This window comes from Euleptes europaea, chromosome 3, assembly GCF_029931775.1.
Source record: "Euleptes europaea isolate rEulEur1 chromosome 3, rEulEur1.hap1, whole genome shotgun sequence".
Taxonomy (NCBI): Eukaryota; Metazoa; Chordata; class Lepidosauria; order Squamata; family Sphaerodactylidae; genus Euleptes; species Euleptes europaea.
Window position 1 is genome coordinate 14,091,824 of NC_079314.1, and position 16,855 is coordinate 14,108,678.

The 16,855-nt window shown below is 41.3% G+C and overlaps 1 protein-coding gene across 1 annotated transcript in view; it reads left to right on the top strand.

Moving 5' to 3' along the window:
- Positions 1-16,855, top strand: part of LOC130474679 (uncharacterized PE-PGRS family protein PE_PGRS54-like) — a 196,971-nt gene that overhangs the window by 82,550 nt on the left and 97,566 nt on the right. Inside the window, exons 47-54 of the mRNA XM_056846378.1 lie at positions 8,335-8,409; positions 9,624-9,698; positions 10,076-10,159; positions 11,517-11,591; positions 12,831-12,899; positions 13,956-14,024; positions 15,549-15,629; positions 16,760-16,828. Of these exons, the coding sequence (XP_056702356.1) occupies positions 8,335-8,409; positions 9,624-9,698; positions 10,076-10,159; positions 11,517-11,591; positions 12,831-12,899; positions 13,956-14,024; positions 15,549-15,629; positions 16,760-16,828 (597 nt within the window). The remainder of the gene's footprint in view (positions 1-8,334; positions 8,410-9,623; positions 9,699-10,075; positions 10,160-11,516; positions 11,592-12,830; positions 12,900-13,955; positions 14,025-15,548; positions 15,630-16,759; positions 16,829-16,855) is intronic.

The following is a 16,855-nucleotide window of genomic DNA, read 5'->3' on the forward strand; positions in this document are numbered from 1 at the left end:
ACCTCGCCCCAAGAGCATGCCCAGCCAGTGCTTCGTCAGCTGTACTGGCTCCAGCTGGAGTGTCAGATCAGGTTCAAGGTTAGGTACTAGCTGGAGATCTCCTGCTATTATAGCTGATCTCCAGCTGATCGTGATCAGTTCCTCTGGAGAAAATGGCCACTTTGGCAATTGGACTCTATGGCATTGAAGTCCCTCCTCAAACACTACCCTCTTCAGGCTCTGGCCCAAATACCTCCAGGTGAAACCTGGAAGTGACACCATGATGGCGATTGACCTCACCCCTTCCATTTTCCTCCCATCGTTCATTCAAGCAGCACCAGGGGCTGGGAGATAGCAACAGGAAGTCTCCCGCTATTCTGGGTAAGCTGGCAACCTTGATCATCATGTTGTTTGCCTGAAAGTTAATTCCTGCAACCAGACAGAGAGAGGAGATTGAGCAATGGAGAAAGAAATACTGAATAACATATGTCCTTCCTTTTCTTTGTAGGATGATTTGTTAAAGAGCTTTTCAGTGAGTGTATGGGAGGGGCTTGCTGGTTTTCCCGGCTGTTTTGTCTACTTTTGTTATCTCTGGGGTTTAACTGAAGGAAGAGATACAAAGATGGCCATAGCGTTGTGTTTCAGCTGTGGTGGAGTAGTGAGCAGTGTCAGACATCGGGTTGCCTACCTCCAGGTGGCAGCTGGAGATCTCTGAGGATTACAGCTGATCTCCAGACAACAGAAGGCAGTTCCACTGGAGAAAATGGGTGCTTGGAGGGTGGACTCTATGGCATTATGGTCCAAAGAGGTCTCTCCTCTCTCTAAACCTCATCTTCCCCAGGCTTCACCCCCAAATCTCCAGATATTTCCCAAGTGGGGGAAACCTTAGACATGAAACCTTAGACATGAAAGAAACCTTTCATGGAGACCTTAGACATGAAGGAGAATCTCTGGGTTCAAATAACCGTTTGTTCATGAAGTTCCCTTCTACCTCAATGTACCCAATGTCAGTTCTAATGATTGGGGTATACTTTGGAAAGGGGGACCAATGAGCATTACTGTAAGTGTTTTGGAAAGAGTGCAAGACAAAAAAAAAGGAAATAAATACAAACATCAAAAAACAGCAATCACCCAGACAATTACAATGCAGCCCTGAACTGAGTTAAACCCTTTTAAGTCAATTGAAGTCGATAGGCTTACAAGGGTGTAACTGTGTTTAGGGTTGCAATAGATCCTGGGGATTTGGGGACAGAGTCTGGAGAGGGTGGGGTCTGGGAAGGGTCAAGGGTATAATACCCTAGCGACCACCCTCCAAAGTAGCCATTTTCTCTAGGGGAACTGATGGCTGTCACTCATCAGTGGGTGGTGTTTGTGCCCAGAAAGGCTGAAGGGAGAATTTCTTTGGTCAAGAGATAAGGGACACATCTGAGCTACTGCTAAAAGTGCATTATAATGAAACACAACTTAAAACACAACTTTCCTTTTTTAGCTTTTGACGAACATTTTGGAAACATTTAAACCACAAGGGGTGAGTATCTGTGTGTGTGTGGGAAGCAGTAGCATAATCTTCGCTTTTGGAACGGCAAAGGTACCCTATACTGAGTCAGGCCTCAATTTCATTTAGCAGACATAGAAGCAAATTCAGCTCTTACTTTTCATGAGTGTGTGTGTGTGTGAGTGTGTGTGTGTGTGTGTGGAATCCCTACAAACTTCCAGTGACATATTACATTTCTTTACTAGTTTGCCTATTACTTGCTCTTCTGCCTTTAGCCCAGTGGTTTGGGGCAAAGTGATTGTGTGTTACATTTTGTGTTTTGGCTGCCTTGAAATAAATCAAAGACAAACACAGGGTAGCTCTCAAGACTGTGTAGACCCAGTTCATTGCTATGGGGCAGCAGCCAACTCTCTACCCCTCCCCCCGACCCCTGTGACTTGTAGCTCTGTCAACTGGTTTTCTGGAAAGGCCTTCTGGCCACCCAGGTGTTTTGGAAATGAATCATGGTATAATGAAAACAAAAAGGACTTTTGTAAGAGGATGCATGTAAGAGCCTGGGTTTTCCATGACGTGTTATTTCTGAAATTATGTTAGAATAAGCAAAGAGGATCAGCAAGGCCCCCCCCCCCCCATTTCTGTAGGGTGCCTATGGCTTCAGTGGCCAAGTAAGTTTTAAGAATGATATGTATATGTGTACTTTCTGTGCTGTTAGATCAGGGTCCCCCAATGTGAGGGCCCAAGGGGGCCATGGCACCCACCCGCACTTCTTTTGGGACCCGCCAAGCTTTTTGGAAAGTGGATGGAGCAATTATATGGCGATGCTTATTATTATGGTTGCCAGGTCCCCCCTCTCCTCCAGCAGGAGGCTTTTGGGTCAGAGGTGAGGGAGAGATCGTGCACGCGCAGCCACGACAACGCAATCGCGTCACTTCCAGTTTATGCCCAGAAGAGCCGCATTGCAAGAGGCCTTTACCACTCAAACGGTAAAGGCCCCTTGCGATGCAACATTTCTGGGTGTAAACTGGAAGTGATGTGGCATGGTGGGCAGGCACACATGCATGCGTTGCCCGCCGACCCTAAGGTGGTCGGCAAGCAGCCAGGTGGATTGGCGGGGGTTTGCTAAGGCATCCAGAAACCTTGTGTGTGTAAAGTACCATCAAGTTGCTGCCGATTTATAGCAACCCTGGTGGGGTGTTCACAGGAAGTGATTAAGCAGAGGTGGTTTACCGTTGCCTTCCTCTGCAGAGTCTTCCTTGGAGGGCTCCCTTCCAAGTGCTGACCCTGCTTAGCTTCCGAGATCTGATGAGATCTGGCTATGCCATGCAGCCTTCCCTCCCAGAAACCCTTTAAGCATGTGAAAATGGTTGTGCAGGCCCTTGGATCCAGGCCAAATATATCCATACAATTTTTGTTTTTCTGCAGAGGCCAAATTCTTGTTTGCTTTTTTCTGCTGAGGCCAAAACTCTGTCCCGTGGCTTGCTTTCACTCATTGAATAACATATGCAATGCAAGTCCCCTGAACAGCTTTGAAAGAAGTATAATTTGGCCATAGCTATAATAGTAACATTTTTGACTAGTCGATCAATTCTACTGAAGTCAATAGGACTTCCTTCATACAGTTAGGATCTTGCTGCACTAAAATTCTTACATACTGCTCATGATGAGAAATATGTTCTGGGAATGACAGGGCAACTTCTCTAGGATGTGTTAACTGTGTACTGTGCTTGGCCAACCATGCCTTTAATTCAGAAGTTTCTAAATCCCATATCTGCATCACAGAGAGATCCAATGGGTTTTGACCAGGGAGGGGCAGTCAACAGTTTCTTTGACATTTGGGGCACTGGAAAGCCATTACCCCGAACAAGGTATTGCTCAAAAAGTCTACCTTGCAAAGTGCTGTCTGTGAGTGTAATGGGTTCAAGCTGTTGACATAACAGGCTCTTAGAAAGGATCACTTCATGAGAAGTGATGTGTTATCTTATTCAGCCAGTTATCCAGTAAGCAGGACTCAGTTATTCGTACCAAAGTAGGCTTTTCCCTGACATGTTCCAATAAATTTATAAACAGTGGGTTTCATTTTACCATTTATTTCATATAAAATATATGCATGTGAATATTTACACACTCTTAAAACATGTCATAAAGTACAGAACATTATGATTATTTTACATGTTTATATCTATGCAAGCAGTTTCAAACAATCTTTATAAGCAATTTCTCTGTTTAGGTTTTCAAACCTTAAACCTGTAATGCACTTCATCCAGGAATATATCAGTTACAGAAATCCTGTCAAAAGATGGTTAAATTTAAGGAAAGAAAGATTTGATTAGTTAAGGCATCTTAAACTCAAATCATTCAAAACATCATAATATTTTAGTGCAGAAGACACACTATACCTTGCTATGTCATCTGCCAACCTTCTCAACGTATATGTTTAGGCTTTGAGAGATCTTAGGTTCCTTAAAGATTTCTTTCAGTATTCTTAGCCTATGGAAAGGCCTCTGATCCATGTTAGGAACAGGATAATGTGTATGCAAAGCTGAAGTCAGTCAGTGCTTTTGTAGCTATGTGTAGCTTTAATAATCAAGAGTTTTCTATAACTGAAGTCTCTCTATATGCCAATTGTAGAGAGAACCTGTATGAACTCATGATTCAATGTAAGAGCATTCTGTGTATGCACTATCACTGATGCTGAGTGCAGAAGCTTTCCCTGTTATGTTGGGAAAACACCTGACTCTTTACCCTGAGAGATATCTCTGGTTGTTTAGAGCAGGGGTGGGGGACCTTTTTTCTGCCAAGGGCCATCTGCATATTTATAACAGCATTCACGGGGCATACAAAATTATCAACTTAAAAATTAGCCTGCTATATTTGGTCAAACATTTAGCCAAGAGGCACGACTGGAGATGGCTCCGAGTGTCTGCCACACAGAGCGACTCGCTTTTGAGCTCTTCTGTTCCCAGCTGGGCCCAAGAGATTCAGGCAGGGCAGCATCCTTCTGAGCTAGAGATCTGCCAGGACCCATGAAGGGCCAGACCAAATGATTCTGCGGGCCTTATACGGCCCCCGGGCCTGATGTTCCCCACCCCTGGTTTAGAGGAATCTCTAAGAGTATCTAAGAATCATGTTTCTAATCTCTTCAGTTCTGTGACTTGGGTTTCACAACCTTGTTTCTTAAGGAAAGCCAAGCTGGACTATTTAGATCTTTTAGTGAGAACTCATTAATCCTTGCTGGAGTTAATGAGATGTCAGTGTTCCAAATATGGAATGATCCAATACTCTTAGGCCCACAGTAAAGTTAGTAGGTTTTCTAAGAGTCTCCATCCTTATGGAATAGTCTGCAAGCATGTCATCTTGAAATGAATCTCCTTCAAGAGGAGTCTTTCCCATTCTCACAAGAAGTCTTGTGAAATGTTGGAGTCCCATCTCATGTAAGAAATGGAAGGATAGAATGTCATAGCCAGACAACCAGTGTTGTCCTCTACCAATCATTCTTCCAGGTTTTACATTGTTGAGATGTGTGGAGAGAGTGAGGCCAGACAGCCTAAGCCACTTTCCATCAACTCCTTAATTTCTACATCTTCACGCAAGAGATGAAGAGTGAGGCTAGACAACCAGTGTCGTCCTCCACCAACTCTCCTCACTACTGGCTGTGCAGCTCTCCCTTATATTCACTCCAGTTCAGTGTTATCTGAGATGTGGGTGCCCCTGCACTTGTGGAGTTTGGGATAAAGCACCAGCAACAAAGTGCTTGCCTTCTGCACCTTTGGAATAAAGAGTAGGCATTAATACTGCATCCTTGTAAGACCATATTTGGACATCCACATCCTCTGTGTCTATTTTACTAAACCATAAACTATTAGTTTTTAGCTTCACAAGTACTTTATATACTCAATTTTAACATCATTCTCTTCTCCCGCACAAGACACATTTAATACATTCATTTGTAAATCAATAATATAATGTTAACACCTTTAAATCATAAAACATAATGATATGCCTACATTGCATTACACAATCTTGCCTTGACTAGCCTTGCAGTTTAGAGGTTAGAACTTTAGTACACCATTACATCATATAGCATCTGCACATTTCACAATCAGCAGTGTCCTGAGGCATATTCTTCCTTCTTCCTCTTCTTATCTGTCCTTACTCCAAGACTTAAGGGAGAAAGACCCTCAGTTAGTGGAACTGTCAAAGACAGTAAGATAGCTGACTTATGTCCTTGCAGCTGTACGTTTATCTCATCCAGGTCAGGGAGGCTTTTATTCCTAACATTTGAGCTCCATATGAATGTCTGATAGGCAAATTTCATATTTAACTCACCGTAGCCTATGACATGAGGAGGCTGTGTCACTCTGTTGCAGCAAAAATAGTCTATTGGCATCTAAAAAATCATAAGCCTTTTTAGCAGCAATTTTCCTTTGCTTCACAATTAAAATATATAGGGTGCTATTTAACAATTGGGCAGCAGGTGGCAGTCCTGAATTTTGTAAAACGTGACCAGCGGTCTCTCAGCTCAAATTCCAAGATTTATATTGCAATTACCCCAGCTTTACTTCAGTTAGGGTGGGAACAAGCTAAGCTAATTATATCCCAAAGGATCAAAGACATCGAGAGACAAACAGATCTGGTAAGGGCCCCTCTATTCACTGCACCCCTCCATACTAAATACATCCTAGCACCAGCAGCCTATCTCCACTATTTAGAGATAAATAATTATAGAAGGGCCTTTACCCTGGCCAGATGTGCAGCCTTACCATCTGCTTTGCTTGAGGAGAAATATAAGAAGACACCCTGGGAAGAGAGATTCTGCCCCTGCAAATCAGGGGACTTCGAAACTGTTGAGCATGCCCTCCTGAACTGCAATTTCTATACATTACCGCGTTCAAAGTTTATTGAGCCCCTCTTATCGAGATTGAGACCTGACAGGGCAAGTGAAAGGTTTGAGATGCTTCTACAAAGGGGTAATCCTTCAACCACTCTTCAGGTTGCGAAATTTTGTTTAGCAGCAATGAAAATTTGTCACCTTAGAACAGTGCAATTGACAGATGTGTCCCAGCTGTAATTCTTTTTTTAAATGTTTTAAAAATGTTTTAAGACTCAGATTGTAATTCTTTGATTTTAAGAATCTATTAGTCCATGCTTTCCGTTTTATCATGTTTTGACTGGCTAAGTGCCGCAAATAAATTATCTATCCATCTATCCATCTATCCATCTATCCATCTATCCATCTATCCATCTATCCATCTATCCATCTATCCATCTATCCATCCATCCATCTATCCATCTATCCATCCATCCATCCATCCATCCATCCATCCATCCATCCATCCATCCAGCCACAAGTTAGAACCATCTGTTAGAACTAAGCAGAAGAGAGAGGAAATAAAAGTGGATACCTGGGGAAAAATTCAGAACACTCAAGATATTGGTGTGTATGTGCCGCTTACTCTGTGAAGTGAAGACAGACACGTAGAGTTAGCTCTGGCTTCCCCATGATGTGACACAGACAGAGGCAAGCTAAACAATTGTTTTTAGGCAATACAAGGCGGTACAGAGTGCTTTTTGTGCACGCTTAGCCTGGCTGCCACCCCTTTTCAGATGCCTTATAAAAAAACCTTTCACCATGAAGGTGCTACCTAGCCAACTGCATTCCAGATTCCTTGGGGGTAGGGGTGGGAAATTGGGACACAGAGCTCTCTCATACACTGAGATCAATGTATCCAAATGAAAACTTTATATAGCTCTCAGGGACATTAAAAAAATACAATCCAGTATGAAGCAGTTTCTAACCCTGAAATATATATTTTTTAAATTATCTTTTAGGGTCGCCAAGGCTATGGTGGTGGTTCTGGCTATAATGGTGGTTCTGGTACTGCCGGCTACAATGGTCAGGGCTGAATATGACAGTACATTTGTGGCCGATTATGCCACATCGCCCTTTTGGTGAACACCAGAGGAAGATATTGTCGAAGGCTTTCACGGTCAGAGTTCATTGGTTCTTGTAGGCTATCCAGGCTGCGTTTCACCCGCAGCTGTGGCAGGCATCTTCAGAGGAGTAACACTGAGAGACACTGTCCTTCGGTGTTACTCCTCTGAAGATGCCTGCCACAGCTGCGGGTGAAACATCAGGAAAGAAAACACCAAGACCACGGTCACACAGCCCGGATAGCCTACAAGAACCAGAGGAAGACTTCAATTTCAGTGCCATTGATTTCCAGACAGTCTGCTACTAACTGTGTGTTGCTAAGATCCCCAGCCCAAAGTCAGGAAAAAGCCCTGGAAACTCTGGAGAAAAAAATCAAGACACTGATATCTGCCCTTAAATCTGGCTCTGCTGATGTTAAAGTGTATCCAAATGAAATATTGGGAGCAGTGAAAGGGAATTCTGAAAAATGAAATCCAGCATGAATCAAGTTCTCTTCCCTGAAAGGTTACACCATAATAAACCCATTAATGATTAAAGTGGCACCAAATTATTTTTGGGGCGGGGGGAAGAGTGTTGCTGTAAAATAGTTACCTAGCCTTCTGGAATATTTAAAATCATATTTCAAGAAAGGAGCAGGATTTGTGAAGTGGTTTTTTTTGTCGAAGGCTTTCACAGTCAGAATTCATTGGTTCTTGTAGGTTCTCCGGGCTGTGTAACCGTGGTCTTGGTATCTTCTTTCCTGACGTTTCGCCAGCAGCTGTGGCAGGCATCTTCAGAGGAGTAACACAGACACTGTCCTTCAGTGTTACTCCTCTGAAGATGCCTGCCACAGCTGCTGGCGAAACGTCAGGAAAGAAAATACCAAGACCACGGTTACACAGCCCGGATAACCTACAAGAATCAATGTTTGTTTATTATTCTTATTTAGGGTGGCCAAGGTAATGGTGGTGGTGCTGGCAACAATGGTGGTTCTGGCTACAATGGTCAGTGGTCACGTGGCCAGGTGAGTATGATGGTATTTATGTAGCTGATTATGACACATATCCTTTTGATTAATACTAAATGAAGATCTCAATTCAATGCAATTGGTTTCAAGATAGCCTGCTTCTAACTGTACGTTGCTAGGATCCAAAGCCAAAGCCAGAAAAAAAAAACCTGGGGATTTATGCAGAAAAAATTGGGACACTGATATCTGTCCTTAAATCTGGCTGATTATGCCAAATTCCCCTTTTTGATGCATACTAACTGAAGATCTCATGGAACACTGATATCTGTCCTTAATTCTGGCTCTGCTGATGTCAAAGTATCCAAATGAAGTTTCTGTACAAGTCAAAGGGACATTTTTAAATCAAATCCATTATTACTCTCTTCCCTTAAAAGATATAACTTAATAAACCTATTAATGATTAAAATGACACGACATTCTCCTCCCCCCATGTTTTGTTATAACACAGGGGTGAAAACGCATGGTCGCTTTAGCCTCCTTTATTCCCTGTTTCAGGCAGGATTCAAGCAGGATCTAACGCATGCGTTTCGCCAAATGTGCGTTCGATCCTGGTAGAACCCTGGCTGAAACAGGGAATAAAGGAGGCTAAAGCGACCATGCGTTTTCACCCGTAGTTACCTAGCCATTTGGCATATTTAATATTGTATTTTTTTAAAAAACAGACTCAATGATTTTTTTAAAAAATCAGTTCTATAGAATGACCAAAACTATGTTTGTGGTCATGGCAGTCCTGGCTAAAATGATCAGAGCTATGACTATAACCCATATCCTGAAGTGAACCTTTTAAAGGGGAGTATGATTTGCTCTGCTCTCAATAGTTTCAAATCCAGCATGTTTTGCAGAGATGGTGAAGAAAATACGAACCATTCAGGGATAAGGCCTCTGTAGAAAATGTTATCTCTTCACATAACTCAGCAGGAGTAGAAATCACTTTGTATGCATTGCTACGGGATCAGCAGTTGAGATCAAACTATATCCAAATGAACATTTATTACAAGTCTCAGGTGAACATTTTAAAATATCTAGTCCAGTATAAGGGAGGCTCTAATTCCTGAAAGGCTGTGTCATAATAAATGTATTAATGATTAAAGTCCCACAAGGGGCCTTTTGGGGTTGTTGCTGGAACCCAATCACTTGACTAGCCTTAAAATCATATTTCAAGAAAGGAGCAGGATTGGTGAAGTGTTTTTTTTATTATTATTCTTGTTTAGGGTGGCCAAGGTAATGGTGGTGGTGCTGGCAACAATGGTGGTTCTGGCTACAATGGTCAGTGGTCACGTGGCCAGGTGAGTATGATGGTATTTATGTAGCTGATTATGACACGTATGCTTTTGATTAATACCAAATGAAGATCTCAGTTCAATGCAATTGGTTTCAAGATTGGCAATACAAGGGGTACAGAGTGCTTTTTGTGCACGCTTAGCCTGGCTGCCACCCCTTTTCAGATGCCTTATAAAAAACCTTTCACCATGAAGGTGCTACCTAGCCAATTGCATTCCAGATTCCTTGGGGGTGGGAAATTGGGACACAAAGGTCTCTCATACACTGAGATCAATGTATCCAAATGAAGACTTTATATAGCTCTCAGGGACATTAAAAAAATAAAATCCAGTATGAAGCAGGTTCTAGCCCTGAAATATATATTTTTAAAATTATCTTTTAGGGTCGCCAAGGCTATGGTGGTGGTTCTGGCTATAATGGTGGTTCTGGTACTGCTGGCAACAATGGTCAGGGCTCAGGTGGCTGGGTGAGTATGACAGTACATATGTGGCCGATTATGCCACATCCCCCTATTGGTGAACACCAGAGGAAGATATTGTCAAAGGCTTTCACGGTCAGAGTTCATTGGTTCTTGTAGGCTATCCGGGCTGTGTGACCGTGATCTTGGTATTTTCTTTCCTGACATTTCGCCCGCAGCTGTGGCAGGCATCTTCAGAGGAGTAACACTGAGAGACACTGTGTCCCGGATAACCTACAAGAACCAGAGGAAGACTTCAATTCCAGTGCCATTGATTTCCAGATAGTCTGCTACTAACTGTGTGTTGCTAAGATCCCCAGCCCAAAGTCAGGAAAAAGCCCTGGAAACTCTGGAGAAAAAAATCAAGACACTGATATCTGCCCTTAAATCTGGCTCTGCTGATGTTAAAGTGTACCCAAATGAAGTATCGGGAGCAGTGAAAGGGACTTTTGAAAAATGAAATCCAGCATGAATCAAGTTCTCTTCCCTGAAAGGTTACACCATAATAAACCCATTAATGATTAAAGTGGCACCAAATGCTTTTTTGGGGAGGGGGGAAGGGGGGTTGCTGTAAAATAGTTACCTAGCCTTCTGGAATATTTAACATTACATTTGAAAAAAACAAACAATGAATGAAGTTTATTTTTTAAATCAGTTCTATGGTCCTGGTTCTGGTAGATCCAAAGGCCTGCTCTAATGCTAACCTGAGGGTATTTTAATAGCACATATTGTGTTTAGAGAATGCTGAAATCGTCTGAAAGGACCTATGAGGCCCTTATTTGGTCAGTTTCACAGCGAGTGTTGGTCAGTTTCAGACCTCGGCTGGATGGAACAGGTTTTTTTTTTTTTACTATTTGCAGGTACAAGATTACTGAGTGAGTGAGTCTCAAGGGGACATTAAAAAAAATCAACTCCTGTATAAAGCAGGCTCTCCTTCCTGAAAGGCTGTGTCATAATAAATGTATTAATGATTAAAGTCCAACAAGGGGGCTTTTGGGGTTGTTGCTGGCACCCAATAACTTGGCTAGCCTTTTGAAATATTTAAAATCATATTTCAAGAAAGGAGCAGGATTAGTGAAGTTTTTTTTTTTTATTGTCGAAGGTTTTCACGGTCAGAGTTTATTGGTTCTTGTAGGTTATCCGGACTGTGTAACCGTGGTCTTGGTATTTTCTTTCCTGATGTTTCGCCATCAGCTGTGGCAGGCATCTTCAGAGGAGTAACACAGACACTGTCCTTCAGTGTTACTCCTCTGAAGATGCCTGCCACAGCTGCTGGCGAAACGTCCGGAAAGAAAATACCAAGACCACGGTTACACAGCCCGGATAACCTACAAGAATCAATGTTTTTTTTATTATTCTTGTTTAGGGTGGCCAAGGATATGGTGGTGGTGCTGGCAACAATGGTGGTTCTGGCTACAATGGTCAGTGGTCACGTGGCCAGGTGAGTATGATGGTATTTATGTAGCTGATTATGACACATATCCTTTTGATTAATACCAAATGAAGATATCAATTCAATGCAATTGGTTTCAATATAGCCTCTTCTAACTGTGCGTTGCTAGGATCCAAAGCCAAAGACAGAAAAAAAAACCTGGGGATTTATGCAGAAAAAATTGGGATACTGATATATGTCCTTAAATCTGGCTGATTATGCCAAATTCCCCTTTTTGATGCATACTAACTGAAGATCTCATGGAACACTGATATCTGTCCTTAATTCTGGCTCTGCTGATGTCAAAGTATCCAAATGAAGTTTCTGTACAAGTCAAAGGGACATTTTTAAATCAAATCCATTATTACTCTCTTCCCTTAAAAGATATACCTTAATAAACCTATTAATGATTAAAATGACACGACATTCTCCTCCCGCCATGTTTTGTTATAACATAGGGGTGAAAACGCATGGTCGCTTTAGCCTCCTTTATTCCCTGTTTCAGGCAGGATTCAGGCAGGATCGAACGCATGCGTTTCGCCAAATGTGCGTTCGATCCTGGTAGAACCCTGTCTGAAACAGGGAATAAAGGAGGCTAAAGCGACGATGCGTTTTCACCCGTAGTTACCTAGCCATTTGGCATATTTAATATTGTATTTTTTTAAAAAACAGATTCAATGGTTTTTTTTTTTTTTTTTTTTTTTTTAAATCAGTTCTAAAGGATGACCAAAACTATGTTTGAGGTCATGGCAGTCCTGGCTAAAATGATCAGAGCTATGAGTGTAACCCATATCCTGAAGCGAACCTTTTAAAGGGAGAGTATGATTTGCTCTGCTCTCAGTAGTTTCAAATCCAGCATGTTTTGCAGAGATGGTGAAGAAAATACAAACCATTCAGGGATAAAGCCTCATTAGAAAATGTTATCTCTTCACATAACTCAGCAGGAGTAGAAATCATTTTGTATGAATTGCTATGGGATCAGCAGTTGAGCTCAAACTATATCCAAATGAATATTTATTACAAGTTTCAGGTGAAAATTTTAAAATATCTAATCCAGTATAAAGGAGGCTCTCGTTCCTGAAAGGCTATGTCATAATAAATGTATTAATGATTAAAGTCCCACAAGGGGCCTTTTGGGGTTGTTGCTGGAACCCAATCACTTGACTAGCCTTCTGGAATATTTGAAATCATATTTTAAGAAAGGAGTAGGATTGGTGAAGTGTTTTTTTTATTATTATTCTTGTTTAGGGTGGCCAAGGTTATGGTGGTGGCAACAATGGTGGTTCTGGCTACAATGGTCAGTGGTCACGTGGCCAGGTGAGTATGATGGGATTTATGTAGCTGATTATGACTCGTATGCTTTTGATGCAATTTGTTTCAAGATAGCCTGCTTCTAACTGTGTGTTGCTAGGATCCACAACCAAAGCCAGGAAAAAAAAACCCTGGGGATTTATGCAGAAAAAATTGGCACACTGATATCTGTCCTTAAATCTGGCTGATCATGCCAAATCCCCCTTTTTGATGCACACCAACTGAAGATCTCAGTTCCAATGTTATTGTTAGGATTTTTTAAAAGTTCATTGAGGAACTTAACTTACTGCTACCATTCAGAGGGATTGGATCGTTGCTCTTGGTCTATTGATAATAAAGCTTGATCACACACAAACGCACAAAAGACACAAGACATTTGTCTTGGTAATAAACAATCTTTAACTCAGGGTAAAGGGGAAATTCACTTGGAACAAAACAAATAATCCTGTCTACATTCTAGGTTTCCTATCCTTGCAGAAGCCTTACTCATGAGTAGGCATTCTTAGCGGCAAGAAAGCCTCTCATCCTTGCAGCTGGCATTCAAAGAAGAATGGAGGAACTGCTTTCGCTTCCAAGACAAGGATATCGAAAGCAGTTAAACATGCAAATTGTTGTATATGTGACCCGTAGGCACGACTGCAATCGCCACCATACTGACCACTTGGTCAGTTACAATATTAACCCTTAACTGTCTGACATGTAACAAAGTTTGCTATCTATTACCCAACAGTTATTGATTTTTACACAGCCTACCTCTAATGATAGAAATCATTTTGTATGCATTGCTACTGGATCAGCAGTTGAGATCAAACTATATCCAAATGAATATTGATTACAAGTCTCAGGTGAACATTTTAAAATATCTAGTCCAGTATAAAGAAGGCTCTCGTTCCTGAAAGGCTGTGTCATAATAAATGTATTAATGATTAAAGTCCCACAAGGGGAATTTTGGGGTTGTTGCTGGAACCCAATCACTTGACTAGCCTTCTGGAATATTTGAAATCATATTTCAAGAAAGGAGCAGGATTGGTGAAGTGTTTTTTTATTATTATTCTTGTTTAGGGTGGCGAAGGTTATGGTGGTGGCAACAATGGGGGTTCTGGCTACAATGGTCAGTGGTCACGTGGCCAGGTGAGTATGATGGTATTTATGTAGCTGATTACGACATGTATGCTTTTGATTAATACCAAATGAAGATCTCAATTCAATGCAATTGGTTTCAAGATAGCCTGCTTCTAACTGTGTGTTGCTAGGATCCACAACCAAAGCCAGGAAGAAAAAAAACTCCTGGGGATTTATGCAGAAAAAATTGAAACACTGATATCTGCCCTTAAATCTGGCTCTGCTGATTCTGAAGTTTATCCAAATGAAGTTTCTATACATCAAAGGGACATCTTAAAATATCAAATCCAGTATGAATCAGGCTCTCTTCCCTGAAAGGTTATGCCATAATAAACCTATCAATGATGAAAGTGACACAAAATGTCCCCCCTCCCATTTTGGGGATTTATGCAGAAAAAATTGGCACACTGATATCTGTCCTTAAATCTGGCTGATCTTGCCAAATCCCCCTTTTTGATGCACACTAAGTGAAGATCTCAGTTCCAATGTTATTGATTTCAACGCAGCCTACCTCTAACTGTTTGTTGCGAGGATCCAAAGCCACATCACTGGGGTTTTCTGGAGCAAAACATGGAACACTGATATCTGTCCTTAATTCTGGCTCTGCTGATGTGAAAGTATCCAAATGAAGTTTCTGTACAAGTCAAAGGGACATTTTTAAATCAAATCCATTATCACTCTCTTCCCTTAAAAGTTATACCTTAATAAACCTATTAATGATTAAAATGACACAACATTCTCCTCCCCCCTTGTTTTGTCATAACATAGGGCAAAAACGCATGGTCGCTTTCGCCTCCTTTATTCCCTGTTTCAGGCAGGATTAAGCCAGGATCAAACGCATGCGTTTCGCCGAATGTGCGTTCGATCCTGGCTGAATCCTGGCTGAAACAGGGAATAAAGGAGGCTAAAGCGACCATGCGTTTTCACCCATAGTTACCTAGCCATTTGGCATATTTAACATTGTATTAAAAAAACCCAGATTCAATTATTTTTTAAAAATTAATTCTATAGGATGACCAAAACTATGTTTGTGGTCATGGTTGTTCTGGCTAACATGATCAGAGCTATGACTATAACCCATATCCTGAAGTGAAACTTTTAAAGGGAGAGTATGATTTGCTCAGCTTTCAATAGTTTCAAATCCAGCATGTTTTGCAGAGATGGTGAAGAAAATATGAACCATTCAGGGATAAAGCCTCTTTAGAAAATGTTATCTCTTCACATAACTCAGCAGGCGTAGAAATCATGTTGTATGCATTGTTACGGGATCAGCAATTGAGATCAAACTATATCCAAATGAATATTTGTTACAAGTCTAAGGTGGACATTTTAAAAGATCAAATCTAGTATGAAGCAGGTTCTCTTTCCTGAAAGGCTGTGTCATACTGAATCTATGGATGATTAAAGTGCCCCAGGATGCCTTTTTTGGTTGTTGCTGGAACCCAGTCATGTGGCTAGCCCTCTTGAATATTTAAAAATCATATTTCAAGAAACAATATGATTAGGAGAATTTTTTTTTTAATTCTCCTTTAGGGAGGCCAAGGCAGCGGCAGCAGCAGTGGTAATGGCTACAATGGTGGTGCTGCCAACAATGGTCAGGGCACAGATTTCCGGGTGAGTATAAAGTTAATTATGTACTTTATTATGCCAAATCCCCCTTTTTGATGCACACTAAGTGAAGATCTCAGTTCCACTGTTATTGATTTCAACGCAGCCTACCTCTAACTGTTTGTTGCGAGGATCCACAGCCACATCACTGGGGTTTTCTGGAGCAAAACATGGAACACTGATATCTGTCCTTAATTTTGCTTCTGCTGATGTCAAAGTATCCAAATGAAGTTTCTGTACAAGTCAAAGGGACATTTTTAAATCAAATCCATTATTACTCTCTTCCCTTAAAAGTTATACCTTAATAAACCTATTAATGATTAAAATGACACAACATTCTCCTCTCCCCATGTTTTGTCATAACATTGGGCGAAAACGCATGGTCGCTTTCGCCTCCTTTATTCCCTGTTTCAGGCAGGATTCAGCCAGGATTGAACGCATGCGTTTCGCCAAATGTGCATTCTATCTGGCTGAATCCTGCCTGAAACAGGGAATAAAGGAGGCTAAAGCTACCATGCGTTTTCACCCATAATTACCTAGCCATTTGGCATATTTAACATTGTATTTTTAAAAAAACAGATTCGATTTTTTTTAAAAAAATCAGTTCTATAGGATGATTAAAACTATGTTTGTGGTCATGGCAGTCCTGGCTAAAATGATCAGAGCTATGACTATAACCCATATCCTGAAGTGAACCTTTTAAAGGGAGAGTATGATTTGCTCGGCTCTCAATAGTTTCAAATCCAGCATGTTTGCAGAGATGGTGAAGGAAATACAAACCATTCAGGGATAAAGCCTCGTTAGAAAATGTTATCTCGTCACATAACTCAGCAGGAGTAGAAATCATTTTGTATGCATTGCTATGGGATCAGCAGTTGAGATCAAACTATATCCAAATGAATATTTATTACAAGTCTCAGGTGAACATTTTAAAATATCTAGTCCAGTATAAGGGAGGCTCTAATTCCTGAAAGGCTGTGTCATAATAAATGTATTAATTATTAAAGTCCAACAAGGGGACATTTGGGGTTGTTGCTGGAACCCAATCACTTGACTAGCCTTCTGGAATATTCGAAATCATATTTCAAGTAAGGAGCAGGATTGGTGAAGTGTTTTTTATTATTATTCTTGTTTAGGGTAGCCAAGGTTATGGTGGTGGCAACAATGGTGGTTCTGGCTACAATGGTCAGTGGTCACGTGGCCAGGTGAGTATGATGGTATTTCCGTAGCTG